The 15678-nt window shown below is 58.1% G+C and overlaps 1 protein-coding gene across 7 annotated transcripts in view; it reads right to left on the reverse strand.

Moving 5' to 3' along the window:
* Positions 1-12901, reverse strand: part of TLE3 (TLE family member 3, transcriptional corepressor) — a 29716-nt gene extending 16815 nt beyond the window's left edge. For 4 of the 7 annotated variants that reach the window (XM_076348148.1, XM_076348146.1, XM_076348147.1 and 1 more), the window contains exons 1-7: positions 12564-12901; positions 11990-12123; positions 11810-11910; positions 11627-11690; positions 10567-10611; positions 2064-2126; positions 1489-1563 (exon numbers count right to left, since the gene is read on the reverse strand). In XM_076348148.1, the coding sequence (XP_076204263.1) occupies positions 1489-1563; positions 2064-2126; positions 10567-10611; positions 11627-11690; positions 11810-11910; positions 11990-12013 (372 nt within the window). In that variant the 5' untranslated portion in view covers positions 12014-12123; positions 12564-12901. Of the gene's footprint in view, positions 1-1458; positions 1564-2063; positions 2127-10566; positions 10612-11626; positions 11691-11809; positions 11911-11989; positions 12124-12563 lie in introns of all 7 variants that reach the window. The other 3 variants (XM_076348142.1, XM_076348143.1, XM_076348141.1) reach the window with 1 other exon arrangement.
* Between the last annotated feature and the right edge of the window lie 2777 nt (positions 12902-15678).

The following is a 15678-nucleotide window of genomic DNA, read 5'->3' on the forward strand; positions in this document are numbered from 1 at the left end:
AGCCACCGAGCAGCACAGACCCACAACCCAAAACAGCTCTGCATCTGCCCAGAACATGCAGCACATCTCAAAGACAAGCTCTGCCCTCCTCTTCAAGCCATCAAAGCACATGGCATCACCCGCCACCCTCCTGCCAGCAGCCACCCTGGGTCCCTTCCCTCGACAAGGCGCAGTGGGAGGAGATGCTCCCCGCTGCCCGTCCCGCCCCAGCGCTCGCCCGGATCAGTTCCTCGCTCTCCCAGCTGCCCATAACTCCTGCCTCCTGAAAGTTCGTCAGGCAAAGCAATTAAGTGGCTGGCTGCTTAATCACAGGACCACACTCGCTCTGATCCGAGGAAGCAATTACCTTGAAAATGGGGGTCATGGGCCCCGCTCATTTACCTTAATTGAATTCCAATATCTGCCTCTAGCTGCCTGGGCTCCTGGCTGTGACTTAAAGCAGCTCATCAAAGTCGAGCATCTCCCTCGCTTGCTGTCTCTGCCACGGATGCACCAGTTCACCTCCCAGCCCGCTGGGAAGGCGTGAGGGACAGGCAGTGGCAGGCCGGAGGCCAGGCAGCTGCGTGGTGCTGCCTGCCACCCCAGCGCGGACCCAGCGAGGCATGCTCCCGTGCCCGGACCGCTCCCCAGGTACCATCGCCACACAAGCCCCACCATGAGGGGTCCGGCTGCAGGAAAGCCTCGGCTGCACATTTCTACACTTAGTAGAAGTGCCCAGAGCACATTTCTACACTTAGTGCTACCCATAAAAACAGAAAAATGTATATAAAAGCAAGTTAAACGCAGAGAATCACAAAGATCCTTGTAGCTTAAGAAAGAAGTGCAAATAGTTACTCAAAAAAAAAATTAAAAATCAGTATTTTTTGGAAAACAAACACCAAAACCCAGAGGAGCTCTGGAGCCACCTCCCAGGACACTGGTTGGGGACGCTGATGTCCCAGGGTTAAGGGAGCTCCAGCAGAGAGCAGGTTTGCTGCAGGACTGAGACTGTTACATCAATTAAAGAGACAAAAATTGTTAGTCTTAAAAATCGCCCGAGATCTGTGAGAGAGAGCCCGTAAGACAGGAGCGGGTAAGTCAATGCATGGAACAACAACTCCGTCAAGTTTACAGCACATTTCACATCAACAGCACACACAGAGACATGCCTGGGCTCAGGAGGCTCTGGGAGGGCTGCTGGGCACCCGGCCCCGCTCCGCTCCCCAGTCTCGCGGAAAACATCAAATTTGGCTGGCAGAGGCCTCCGGTGCTGCATTAGCGCCTGGGGAGGGGGACTGGGCTGCCCGAGTGGTGGCTGCCACCCCCCCATCTCGCTCTATGCTGGATTGGGGGAGTTTTGGTGATTTGGGGGGGCTGCGGGATGGCTGGGTTGCTGCGAGCTGCCCTTCTTTAACCCTGCCTGAGCGCAGGATTGCCTCTGGTTATGGTAAATGATAGGAATAAAAGGGGTATACACACGGTGAGAGGCAGATTGGGAAGTCCACGTACCCCGATGATAGCATTCAACTCCGTCATTGTCACTTGCTTGGCACGCTCAACAGCCTGTGCGACTTGCTGTTGGTGCTGCGGGGACAGATGCGCACGGCCAGGTCAGAGCCGGGCACGAGGGCACCAAGCCAGGGTGCGATCCACCCTCCCCCCCCCCCGCCACAGTAACCCCACGCAGGAGCTGGTCACCCCTTTTTTTGTTTATATTTCACTCATGAGAGCAGCAGCCCAGGTGCGCCTCCCTGCTCCACAGACCATGGGGGGCAGGGGGAGCTGGAGCAGCCCCTCGCAGCCTTTTTTGCTCCACGGGCTTGGCGCAGACCCCCACAGCCGAGCAAAGCCCCTTGTGGGGTCTGGTTCTCCCCCACCCCGAGGGTTTTGCAACGTGCAGGAGGGATCTGAGCCCCATTTCTCATGGGGCACTGTGAGCAGCCCCACACCCCTAAACCACAAGTTTGGTGCGAGCAGGTCCGTGCCCCCTCACGGGAGCCCCCAAGGGGCACAGCGCTGCCTTCCTGGGGAAATCCCCCCAGGAGAAGCAGCATCCACCATCTGGGGTGTGAAAACATCCTTACCTCTTGTGACAGAAAAGGCATGATCTGGGCTAAAATCGTATTCAGTCTTTTAGCAATTTCTGTCTGAAGAAAGCGAAGAAGAAAAAGCAACAGTTAGTACCGAGCAGCCTCCCGCAGACTGCACAAGGCTTCCCAGCAGCAGCACCGTGCATCCCCTTCCTGTGCCCTCCCGTGCATCCCCGTCCCGTCCCCTCCCCGGCCGCGCAAGAGGAAGCGGCGACTCCCAAAAGAGGCAACGAAAGCGCCTTTGTATGCACTCTGCGCTCGCCAGCACAGGGACACGGCCCTGCTCCCCACACTCTCGAGACACTTTGGTCCCCTTCCCATCATGGGATCGAGTGTCACGAACCAGCCCCAGCAGCTTCGCACCAGCCTGGACTTCCCTGGTTTCAAGAAAACGTAGCCGGGTGCTAGCACAGCTCCCCATCCTTAGAGCAGCTGCTGCTCTCCAAAGAGACCGGATCACATAAAATCAGTTTTGCACGTCCAGGCGGGATCACACGCAGGGACAGCCCCTCGCCATCGCTTTCCACTTCCAGTGCTTATTTGTGGGCATTGAGTTTCTTCAGAAGAAGCCTCCACAAACACACACCACTCCATGCAGCTAGTGCTTAGTCAACAGCAAGGGCTGGTGGGTGCTTGCTCTGATCTCAGCACCGTCTAGGTCTTTCCCCACCCCAAACTGAAACTGCTCAGGTTCCTTTTGCCATTCTCACATCATACTCAGGAAATTTAACCCGTAACCATTTACACCCGTCCGCTTGACCACATTATTTGAGAGTTTAACAAACCTATGCTGTCAAACTGTGGTTCCTGCAACATCTCCATTAACTCAGAGTAACATTTTCCTCAAGTGATAACCCCAGCACATGTTTGGGGCGAGCCGGCAGCCCAGTGCCAGGAGGTGCCATCCTGCCCTGCACTGCACACCCCACAGATGCTCCCGCTCGGCACGCGGAGCTGCCCGGATCGCCGCTGCCTGGCTCCCAAGAGTTAACGCCGGCTGCTCCGTCGGCTGAGGCAGCTGTTAAAACAGCTTTTGGTCCAACTCAAACACGGCCTGAGCAGCCGCAAGGATTCAGCGCCACAACAATGGCCGGAGCTGAGCCCTGGCGCAGAATCAAACACCCAGAAATTCCTTCCGACAGCCCTGAGCAGCTCGTTATCAATAACACAAGTGATTAACTGGGTCTCGCTCCAGCCTGCCCATTGGCAAGGTGCCTCCTCCCTGAGATGGCCAGCAGCTGCCCCCGGCTCAGAGAGCCCCTGTGTGCTCCCCAAATCACCACCTCCACCCCCAGCACCCCGAGGCTTCACCCTCCCCGATCCCCACTGCTTGGCCCCGAGGCATGCCCAGGATGCGCCTTACAGCAGCTCTGATTTTTAATCCCAGCCCCAGCGGGGTGCTGACCCTGAGAGGGGCTCTCAGGTCCACCTGGTCTCAAATACTGCAAGAAAAAAAATCCAAGTATCATAGTTTGGAGGGGGAAAAAAAAAAAAAAACAACCCAAACAATAGACACTCAACCTTTGCTTTGAGGAATTGGGCTGGGGCATGCTGGCGTTACTACAATACTAACCGGACGTTAGAGACCAAAGCAAGAGCACAACCGACATGTCCCAGGACAACCCCAATCTCACCCAGCCCAGGCTCACCCCCGCAGAGGAAACCGCCCCGCAGAGACCCCATGGCCACCGGAGCTCAGGGAGTTGCTGCAAGGGGTCCCCACAAACCACCCGCTCGCTGCTCCCGCAGCACCTATGCGCAGGCATTGCCGGTTTCAGCTTCAAAGCAACGGGGATATTTCTGGACATCGTCTTTTCTGAAAGCGCCCCGGTGATCGGGTTACACCCGATGCTTTTATTAGCCCTTCCAGAGGTCAGGGGAACATGCTGGTGCGCTGTGTCAAGGCAGAGGCATCTGGAAGCGACCACGGTTTGGACTCAGGTACCTTGGCTACAGCTACGCGAGTGCTGCAGCCGCCAGGATTATCATGGACCCAAAAGCGAGGATGTGAGGCTCATCAGGCAGCTGGTGAAGGCACAATACTCCCAGAAGAAAGGGCTCTGGCCAGCACAAGTTTTTAAACACCCAATGTGCGTGCATCGCCCACCGACAACTCTGCGCCCACAAAATTGGGCTGCAAGCTAAAACTGCAAAAATCAAGCCCAGCCACGGTGCTGTGTCCGAAGGAGCGTGGTGCAGAAGCATGGGCTGGCACCGTGTGTGCCGCCAGCTGCCCGGCAAAGCAGTGCCACTTCAAAAAGGCAGCAGTGCCACCAAAAACCACCCTGGTGCTTACATCACGTGTTGCTCAGCGATAGGTAAACCTCTTTAAAGGCCTTTTTGGCACTGACGCATCGATTAGATTATATATAAACTGCAGCTCCATTAAATATTTATTCCTTCAGATGAAGCCTATTGGATTCTGGACACAAGCAGCACTCGGCGTATTGCTCCTCCAGCACGGTTGCTTCTTCTGCGAGCTCTTTCTTGCCAGCCCCCAACAAATTCTAGAACAAATTCAATCCTTATTTGAGGTGAAAACAGCGGTGCCAGCACGAGCAGTCCCCTCTGGCTGCATGTCGCAAAGGTGTAAAAGAAAAAAACGCAGCATCCAAACAGGCTGCCTCCACGGAGGAGGGAGGGAAGGTGCTGAGTTTTCCCCAGGCACCATCGAGCACTAACACAGTCCAGACAAACAAGACGCACGATGACCCATCGCCTCCACGTTTAAATCCAATTCTGCCCAAACTTCCAACAAAGATTTGAAGAAAAACTTCGCACTCTGCAAAGAGAGAGACTTCCCACATGGGATTCAGCAAGCAAGAAGATATTAGATGTCCAAAATTTTATGTTTACAACCATGAGGTTTCCTGTTAACATGAGATTCAATGATCTTTAAATATTTGTTCACTTTAACTTTTCCCATTCCCCAGCATATTAAACTGTAGTAGTCCCCATTAAAAGTTTAATCGGGAGCGAAAGGGGATCCTCTGGCACACTGGGAACAGGGGAGGGTTTCATGCCCGACACCTTCCCCATAACAGGGCTCATTCATCACCTTGCCCCAGAGCGACGGAGCCCCCCGAGCCGCTCCTGCCAAGAAAAACCTCCATTCCCTGCCGCGGGTTGCCATGGCAATCCCAGCCTCCGCATCCCCTCCCAACACCCTGCATCTGCGCTGGACCACGCCGTACATCACCGAGGCGGGGGCTGCAAACGAGCGGTGGATAAAAGACCAGGGGCACCCCAGGAGAGGCACCCAACCACACAGCCCAGCATCCATGGGAGCGCCTCCCAGGATGCTCACCCCGGACAGCAGGATGCTGACGACGGCTCCATGCTGCTTGTTAGAAGAGCAAGGAGTCAGGAGAACCTGAAATCTCAACTAAGCCCCCACCACCCCCAGCCCCTGCCAGGAACCTGACCTGCTGCTAGACTAGAAACACTTCTGGGGTGGTGTTTCGCAAGCAGGGGGGAATCAGAGAAAACATTTGCACTGGTTATAAATTAAGACAGACCGCTTGGCCACAGGCTGCAAGTCCTGTCACCCGCTCTTAAAACGACCAGAGGCGCTACCAGCACCCAAAGCACTTAAGGGCACGGAGAGCTGCTGCTGGAGCCGAGTCAAGAGCCGGGCAGGGGCTCCGGCTGCAGCAGCATGCGGCGGCATGGTGTTAAATAGCTGCAGGGCTGGTTCTCCCCAGCAGCCCTGGCCCCCCGTCCTCTGGTCTTTACACCTGGACATGGCAGAGGGAAGTTTAAAAATAGCTCTGCCGGCCGTCAGTCACGGGATACGCAGAGTGGAGTTGAAAGGAGCAACCTTAAAAATCACCCAAAGCACACAAGTGCAAGCAGAGCCCCAGCCTTGAACCAGGGTAAGGGGGTGGTGGTGGGGGAGCCTGCACCCTGGCTCGATACCCCGCAGACACTGCTCTAGGCAACAGAGATGCTCGCTGTGCCAAAATATGTTAGCCTTGGCCTTAGCTGAGCAAGCAAACGGGAGCTGCAGGGCTGCCCCAGCCCCATCGCTGCCCCGGGGGTCACACCTCTGGGCTGATCCCAGCACCCTTGGGCAGGACCCCTCAGCACAGGACCGGCCCCAAACGCCTCCTGGGTTCCCAGTGCTCGGGAGCCTTTGGGGCCAGTGCTCAGCCAGGCTCTGGGGATGGAGGCGCTTGCAGAAACCAACCCCACAGCCACCGCTCTGCAGAGAGCAGCCCCAGCCTTCCCAAATGCCCTGCACAAAGCACACGCACCCTGAGCAGGACAAATCCTCCATGAACCTACACAGTTTTGAAATGAGTCACACCAGCGCACCAGACCAGGCCATCCCAGATGCAATCTCAGAACAGACTTTGGTCCACACCAGACCAAACTCCAACCTGCCCTTGCTTATTGATTTAAACAGTGGGATGCAGGCTGGAGACAAGGGGCTGAATGCACGGCATCGCTCGGCTGACCCTTTCTCCTCTTGAAAAACATGGCAAAACATTATAAAGACTTTCCACCGCAAGCCTAAACCCCCGAAGTGATGGGGTTGGTAGGGTGCCCAAGGCAATGGTCCATGGGATGCAGGAACACGGCACCAGCATCATCCCACAGTTCATACAAGACTCCTGGGGAGAAGCACCCACCCGCGAGCCCCCAGCTTTCTCCTTAGCTTCAAAAACACAGGTCACTCCACACGCACCCAGACGGCGTTTCCAAGATGGGTCTGCATGACCACAACCCTCCTTCAGCCACCCCAGGTCTCCCCCCTGCGCTGCGCACACCCCCCCAGACCTCAGCCCTGGAAGAGGCTGGCAGGGGCGGTCAGAGAAAGGCAAGGAGTAAATCACACCACCAGTGAAGCACCAGAAGCATTTGTTGAAACCAGGATATTGTCTCTTTAAGCACATGAAAATAAGGCCCTTGAGCAGTGTGGTTCTCACTCCGGCGCACAATTATGGGTACTTTCAGCTGTCTACCACTATTTCAAGTGCTCTCTCCAACCAGGCTGTCAATGGCATGTTGAAAGCTATTTGTGGCTGCTATCGTTATTAGCAAAGTGGAGAGCTCCACTGATGAGAATTAAATTCAGGGAGGGGGTGTGGAGGGGCGGGCCACAACCCCTCATTACAGAATTACCACCAGCACCCGGGCTGCAGGGGGGGCAGACCTCACCCAGGACCCCCAAAACCCACCCGGGACCCCCGGTGCCTCCCGCAAAGCCAAGGGGAGGGAGAGGTTAAGCTGGTTGACAGCTATTCCCTTCTACCTTAGGAGACCTGAGAGTATCACACTAACAAATTACTTGGCTTCTGAAGTATTTAGCAAATTATTACCTGGCACTCCTTGCTAATGAGCATGACAGAAAGTATATTGTGTTCTTGGAATATTCTAGGAAAAAAAAAACCACAACCTTGCTTCTCTTCCCCTGGAAGTGTCAGGAGGGTTTAGGTTTGTTCCAAGCATTAAGTGTTTAAGCACGAAAACAAGAAGTGCTTATGTGGAGAGTTCTCAGCCATGAAAAAAAAAAAATCAGCACAAAGGTTCTCCCCTCTGAGGTGTCCCGTTTCCCCACGCAAAATTAGTTTTTCTTTTGGAATCGTTATTCCCTCCAACTGCATTTGGCGATTATCTACAGAGATCTGAACAAAACCAATGCCAAAACAACAGGAGAACAAAAGTTTCTTTTGTAAAAATCAATTAACCTTAAAAAAGAGTTTCGCTCAGGTTTAAAAAGAAAACTCCCAACCAGCCTCAGGTTTAAGAAAGCTGAGCCTGGATAAGACAGTGCTTCATTCAGCAGGAAGACTGATGTAAGGAGCAATTCACTGCGTTATATGCAACAAAGTGGGTAGTCACTTCCTAAATATTTCCTTGCATATGGAGTTGTTTATGAAACTACATTTTTTTCTTAACAAGAAACAAAACGAGAAGAAAGGAGAAAAAAAACCACACGCAGCCACATATGCACACACTTAATATTCAGCGTAGAAGAGATAATCTGTTATATAAGCCCACAGACAGACAATCCCCTTTTGCTTAAAGATGAAGTATCCATCAATGTTTGTCTCAAGCAGATGTAATCACAAGCAGTCAAGTCTGGAGGGCAGGACACTGCATGAATAATTCAAGCACTTCAGTCTACTTGATTGTGTGCAGATAAACACAAGTCAACCGCTAAACAGGTCAGCTGATAAACTTGTTTGTTCAGGACTAGCCACCCTCAACCAGATGCAGGCAGGACCACGCTGCAATTAGCAGCGGGACGCCTTTCAGGGGGGATGCTGCAGCCCAAAAGAGGGGCAAACCCTCTCCGGGCACCCGCTCGGAGCTGAGCTCTCCCATCCCTCCGCTCCCTCTCGCCCCATTTTCGCCTGGAAGCGCGCTCGAAGCTGCTCGGGCTGCTTTGTTTTCCTCCAGCACCATGCACATTGCTGTCAATTAAAGAACAAGACAGCTTCACCTCCCCAAACTTCCCCCATCAGCCCAGCACTAGGCATGCAGCATATGTCACCAGGAACAACTAAAGCAGGCGGGGGATGCTCCATGCAGGCTGGAATCATCCAGCAAAGATTTATCTGCTGAGTTGCAAGGCAGCGAAGCTCCCAGCAAGGCACACCGACCACGCAGGGCCTCCCTGGGCTGCAAACGCCGTGGCGTGGGAACTGCCACCCTGCAAAATCCGGGTCAGGAAAGGCAGCGGCGGCTCTGCCTGCACCAGCCCCACGGAAAACTGCCCCTGGGCATTCTGATGCTCCTCAGTTACCCTCCGAAACCATCCCAGGCACTTTGCCTCGCCAAACACCACGGGGAAGACACACTACATGGTCACACCGCAAGATGGAATGGATGGCAGAGCACCCTATCCACACACCAATGAAGCCAGAGCCCATGACGGGCTCTCACCTTCCAGTCCCGACACTCATCCCGCGGTGCAAACACTCTCCGATCAGCTTTTGGTTACAACCATGCACTGGTGAAAAACACACCGCACATCTCGGGAAACAGCAATTGCTTCCAAAGCTTCCATCAAGAGAAAAAGCTCGATATCTTGCTGTATTATTTCAGCATCTCCCAGCGTTTGCACAGAGCAAAGCTGCTCCATCACCGAGCGACCAGGTGGAAAGAGGCATTCCCTCTCCCGAAAGCAGCCTGCACGAACGCTTGCGTTACTCCAATCCCTCGAGCATTTTTGAAGAGGCTGCAGGGTCCGTGTCCCCCTGGACACATGCAAAATGGGGATGGGGTCCTCGCAGGAGGCCACCACAGGCCTAAGCAGAAATTCTGCATTCAGGAGTGTTTCTGGCCGCACCAAGGCAAAACCATGCCCAAGGCTTCCCCGAGCTGCACACCAGCCCCGCGCGCCCCCACTCGCCCCAGGCATGGGGGACCCGGGCTCCTGCACAGCCCCCCCAGGGCTCCCCGCAAGCAGCGCTGCCTCGCAAGGATGCTTTTGTCCAGGCAGAAGCAACGAAGAGAAAGAAGTCGGTATTATCTGCATGGAAGAAGATATTTTTAAAAAACTGAAGACTAAGCAGTAATTATTCTCGTTACCCTGTGACTACGTACCAGAAAGCTAAAGGGAAGTGTGCGCGGAGAAGAGAGGCAGATTCACAGACACGCTGCTTTGAATTTCATCAGTTGGCTAACGATACTTTCTTACTTAAGGCTTTGACACTGCTATTAAGCAAAACCACTTTGGAGTTGAATGGGACTGATTTGCGAATTGCAAAGTTGATGTCAACTTATATCTGCCTTAAGTTCTTAATTAGAACTACTTCTAAAACCAGTAAGCAGCAGCAGCACAAATAATCAGGTCTAATCTCAATAATAACTTTATTCCTTTAAGTTTTACCATCATGTGCCCAGCCTTTAGGCTCTTTAACTATAATCTTATCAAGGTAGCACACCACATTCTGCTACGGCCTTCTGTATTTTTCCTTCAGGCAAGTTACATATTAGAGGAGACCAAAAAGGAAAAAAAAAAAGAAAGGAGTACCAAACATTGCTTCATTTTCCAGATGCAAAGACAAATCCATGACATTGAGCAACACACCATAAGATATCGGTATCCCTGAGGATAATTTCCTTCTAAGTCTCACGCTACAGCACGGCAAGTATCAGGGGTATGACCTTAGAAACAGTCGCGTTGTACCAACAACAAAACCAGAGGAAAATGCAGGAGATAACAGTATTTTCCAAGTGCCGGGAACACGCTATTCCAGGTACCGACCTCCCAGCGTGGAAGGCAAGGCTATTTTTACCTCTTCTCATAAACACTCTTTTCAAAACCTAAGTTTCTCCTGAATACAGGCAAAAAACCCACCGGCCTTCCATCAACCTGCAGTTCGCAGTATAACTGCAGGGCCACGAGACCTCACCTGGAGTCACATCCCTGACTTCAGCACTTACTCCCCATTTAGTGCAATCGGGGCCTATTTTATCTCAGGTTGAGAAAAGGCCAACAGGAGATCAATCAATCACAACTTCCCCCCTTTAAATTACTCACCTGTTTGTGCATTTCAATATTCAAACCATACGACATTTCATAGTACTGGGGAATAAAAAAAAAAAAAAAAAAGAAAGAGAGAGCCAAGAAGAATTTGAATTAATTTAACATAAGGTATTTGCATAAGGTCATTACCAGAAAGCATCCCGGTCAAAACTGCGCTTAAAGCATTCGTAGCCAAGGAAATTATACCTTATAATAAGCAGATGTTTATAGGGTTTAACTGGCATGCATTTAACAAGAAGACACTCCTTTTTACTCCTGTTTTCTCCTCCTAAGCTACTTAGAAAAACAAAGAGGCACAGAGCTGTGTGACAGGCGCCTGCACAGCCCTGGCAGAACAGGTACTGCCCGTCGCCTGGCCAAAAACACAGTTTCTCACTGGGGGGGTGGATTTATTTCCTTCCCCCCCCCCGGCCCCGGGTCCAGCACTGCTGCTGGGAGCCCAGGGAGCGCCCCGACCCCTTCCTCCCCTGGGAAAGGGGGTGCTGGGTCCTGTTAAACCGATTAGAAACAGAAACGATCCCACCTTGGGGCCCTGCGATACAAATTTCGCCAAAGGAGGCTTCTGCGGCAACAAAAGAGCCCACTTTCCCCGGGAGGGGGAGGGGGATGCCCTGGGAAGGCACCGGGGTGGCCTCACCCCGCTCCGCCGAGCGCCCCGGGACAGCGAGGGGGGCAGCCCGGACCCCCCCACCCCCACCCCCCCGCCGGGGGCAGCCCCCGGTACCCGGGGCCGCTGCTCCCGCCCCCCCCCCCCCCCCCCCCCCCCGGGGCCGAAGGCGCCGGCAGAAAGGGGTTAACAGGAAACTTGTTATTGCGCTTCCAGCCGTCTCGGTCTCTGCTGCGCCCTGGCACCAGCCGAGTGCGGCGGGCGAGGGCAGGGCGGGCAGACGGCCCCCTCCTCGCCCAGGCCGGGGGCACCGCGGCGGGGTATCAGGGTCCCCGGGCAGGCGGCTGCCCGTTCCGGGGGAGGGGTCCCGCCCTTTCCTAGCGCACGGCTGGGCTACCAGCTAATGACATTTACAGCCTGATCCGAAATCTGATTAAAGTCTCTTACCATAACGTAATGGCGCTGCATTTCTGTCTTCTCGTTCGCCAGCTTATCATACTCCACTTTCAGGCTGGGGGGGGGGGGGGCAGAGCAGAGGGGTGAGACCCCGCGGGCAGGGAGGGCAGGGGAAGGCAGGGGAGGGGAGCGGCGCTGCCCGCAGCCGCGCCCCGGCCCCCCCCCCGGGCTCACCTGTGGTACTGGGCTTGCAGGAACTGGAACTCGTCCTTGATCCGGTCGCAGGACTCGGCCACGGTGAATTTGAAGCCCGGCTGGCCCGGCTGGTGCGGAGCCTGCGGGGAGCAGCGGGGAGAGGCGCTCAGCGCCGGGGAGCGGGGGGTGTGTGTCGGGGGGCAGGGGGCCGGGACTCACCGGGTGCCGGCCCTGGGGGTACATGGCAGGGCTGGGGCGCGGTCACTGGAGCCACCCGCGCCGTGCCTCGCTACGGCGATCGCGACGTGCGCTGCTGCCCGCCGGCCACGGAGCGCTCCCGGAGAGGCCGAGAACTGGAACAAAGAGACGAGAGGAAAGTCCGTGCGGGGGGCGGAGGAGGGCGGGGGGGGGGGGGGGGGGGAGTGCGGGCCCGGCCGGCCCGGCTCGCTGCGCGCCCCCCCTCCCCCGCTCCAAGCACCGCACCGCCAGGGAGGCGCTGCGCGCCCGCGGAGCCGAGCCCAGCCCGGCCGAGCCGCCCGCAACCGCCGCTCCGCGCACCGCCGGGGCCAGGTGCCGACCGCCTCCGGCCGCCTCGCTCCGCGGTCCTCCGCTTCCTTACCCCCCCCCCCCCCCGCCTTCCGGCACCCGCTCTCGGAAAAAAGAAAAAACACCAAAAAAAATTTAAAAAAAAGCAACAACAACAACAAAACCCAACCAAAACAGCCCCGGAGGAAGGAGGATCCCGCGGTATTCCTGCTGCGAGAAGAAGGGGGAAGCAAAGCCAGGAACTAACGCCGGAGCACGACGGCCATGGAGGAGAGGAGGAGGGGGGAAGAAGGCCGTACACATCCGACTTCCCGGGCGCCGCGGACATGCGAAGTGCGAGCGGTGCCTCCGCCGCGGCTCCCCCGCCCGGGGGCGGCCGTTCAGCTCCGTCCAGCCGGCATCGCCGTAACTCCACAAGCCATGCTGCCGTTGCTCCGCGGGGGGGGTCCCGGGCGTGGGGCGGGGCGCCCTGCGGAGACCGAGGCCGCCGGTGGTGGTGGTGGTGCTGCTGCTGCCGAGCAGAGCCCTCCGCGCCCAGCCCCCGCGATGCCGCCGCCGCCGCCGCGGAGTGAGGCAGCGCCGGAGCACGCGGTCCGCGCCGCCGCCGCCAGAGCGCTCGGGCGAAGCGGGGCGGCGGGGAGGGGGAACAAAACCCGGGCGGCCTCTCCGCCGCCGACCAATGGCGAGGCGGAGAACCCACGTGGGGCGGGCGAAGGCGGACGCTGACTGGGCGCCGCCGGCGGCAACGTCACAATGCCAGCTTGTGTCTGAAGCGATGTAGCGAGCGCGGCGGCGGGGCTGCCCCCCGCGCCCCACCCCCCACGAGCCCCGCCCCCACGCCCCGCCCCCCCCCCCACGCCCCGCCCGCCCCGCCGCCGCCGCCGTCGCCGGGGCCCCGCCGCGGCCGCTCGGTTCCCCCCGCCGGCGGGGCTCGCCGCGGGAAGGGCGGGAGCCCTCGGCCCCGCAGCTCTGAGCAATAATTCACGGTTCCTCCTGCAGCCGGTGAGGGATAGCTCTGCCCGTAATCTCGGAAGATCGGCAGAGCAGCCCAATTAGGTGCTATAAAGCGAACAGAACCGCTTTGTCACTTCAATGTTTTCACTAATCGAGCCGCGATACCGATAAAATGGTCGGTACGGCGGGGGGGGGGGGGGGGCGAGCCTCCCGCACCGAGAGGAGCGCGGAGGACGGCAGGATGGCTGCCCTTCCTCCGCCGTCCCTCCCCTCTCCCGTCCCCGCTCCCAGGCGAGCGCACGGCCCCTTTGATGTGCCGGGCCCGGCGCAGGCCGCAGCCCTGCCCGGTGCTGGCGGCGGCGGGGGGGGAACGGTCCTTTCTGCTCCCCCTACCCGCCCCCCCCCCCCCCCCCCCCCAGCGCCTCCTTTCAAGTCTGGGCGGCTTTAACGAGGAACACGGGTAACGCCGTTAACGTTGCACGCTCCCGCCAAGCCGTTCGGCTCTGCCCGCCCTCCGCAGCCGTGTTCGGCGGGGGGACACCCGGCCCGCAGCCCCGCGGAGCCGCCTGCTCGCCCCGGCGGGCCCGGCCCGGGGTGGTTACCCCGCCCCTCCCCCCCATAGCGGGGCTCTGCACCCCGGGAGGGGGCGAGCGGCGGGGTGCACACACGCCCCCCCCCCGCGCTCGGCTGAGCTTCGCGCGTGGGAAGGAGCCGTGGGGGGGACGAGGGGGAGCCGCGGCCCCGCGGGTGGGCCCGGCCGAGCGCGGCTCCGCGGCACAAAATGGCTCCTCTTCCTCACGTCACACGGAGCCTCCCCGCCCCACGTGGGGTCCCTCCGGCAAACCCCGCCCCCCCGCCCAATAAAAAAAAGCCGAGCAGCCGGTTACTCCAAAGCCATTGGCTGAACCGCTCCGGGCCGCCGCTGCGGGGAGGGCGCTGTCAATCAAAGCCACGCGGGGCCGGAGCGCTGACAAATGCCGCTGCTGTTCAGCCCCCCGCTTGCAAATACCGCCCGGCATGGCGGCTTAATTAGCTCGGAATGGCTTTTCCTCCCAGCTCAAACAATCTGTCACTGCCGCGCGGCGGAGGCAGCCGTGCATAAAAAAGTAAGCAGAGGCTAAATATCAATTTGATTTTGTGTATCAAAGGAATATTTTAGTTTTTCTCCCTAGTAATGAAACGTATCCATTTAAATAATAAAAGGGGGGGAAGAAAACCACAACGAGCCCCCAAAAGCCGCCCCCAGCCGCTCCCGCTGGCGCGCGGGGGGCAGGTACCGCGTCCCCCCGCCCCGCTCCCGGGGTGGGGGCCGGGGTCCCCCCCCCCGCGGGTGGGGGTTAGGGGCGGAGCGGAGCCTCCCCGCTGAACCCCCGGTGCGGGGTGGCGGGGGGGGCGCCCCAGCCCGGTGCGGGGGGTGGGGGTGGGGGGGGGTGCCCCAGCCCGGAGCCCCCCCGCGGCCCCGCCGCTAATTGGGTGCGTTCCGGCTGTTGACGTGACAAGAAGTGTCAGGGCCGGGCGCTGCCCATTGGTCGCCGCGGCCGGCCACGCCCCGCCCCCACGTGGGGACCGGCCGACGCGGCGGGAGCGACGGGAAACCCGGCGCGGAATCCCACACGCGGAGCCGGAGCCACCGCGGCCCCCTCCCCCCCCCCCCCCCCCGCCGCCTCCTCGCCCTTTCGGCCTCCCGCTCCATTTCCCCCCTCTCCTGCTAATTTTTTAATGCTGCCTCCCTTTTGCTTCGCTTTTCTTTTCCTCTGTAGAGGCAGTGGCTCTCTGCAAAGGCCCCGCACTGCACGGGGTGCACGTTGGGGTGCACGTTGGGGTGCACGTTGGGGTGCGCGTTGGGGCGCAAAGCCTCCCTGGGACTGCAGGAGACCGGCTGCCTGCATCAGGCAAGCAGACACTGGGAGAGCGCCCGTGCACGCCAGCATGGGAGAGAGAACGTGGGCCCACGGTGCTTCGAGCTGCACGGGGGGGGGGAGCTCCTGAGACCGCCTGTGCCCGGGGAAACAGCAAAAATTGATGGCAACTGGTAACCCTGGAAATATCAGTGGTGAAACCGGCGCTTATTTTCCCTGTAAAGTGCTCTCTCTGGCAGTTCTTTCTGCCGAGTACATCCAAAGCGACATCTATTTAGTGGAGAAACGTGACCGGTGCTCCCGGTGTCACGCGCTCGCATCAGTCCCAGGAGGATCGCAAAGCAAAGGCACAGGCACCTGAAAATCCTCCCCTCCGCAAGACCCCCGGGGACGGGACACGCACTGCCCTCCCTCGCCGTGCTGCCCCTCCTCGCCTCCCGGCACGGTGGCAGGCCGCCGAAGCTACCGAGGCTTCCCGCAAGCTGACAGAGGATGGAGTGATCTGTGATAATTCTCCAAATCGCTGCACTTTGGCCTCAGCGCTTGCTC

This window comes from Aptenodytes patagonicus, chromosome 10 (assembly GCF_965638725.1).
Source record: "Aptenodytes patagonicus chromosome 10, bAptPat1.pri.cur, whole genome shotgun sequence".
Classification (NCBI taxonomy): domain Eukaryota; kingdom Metazoa; phylum Chordata; class Aves; order Sphenisciformes; family Spheniscidae; genus Aptenodytes; species Aptenodytes patagonicus.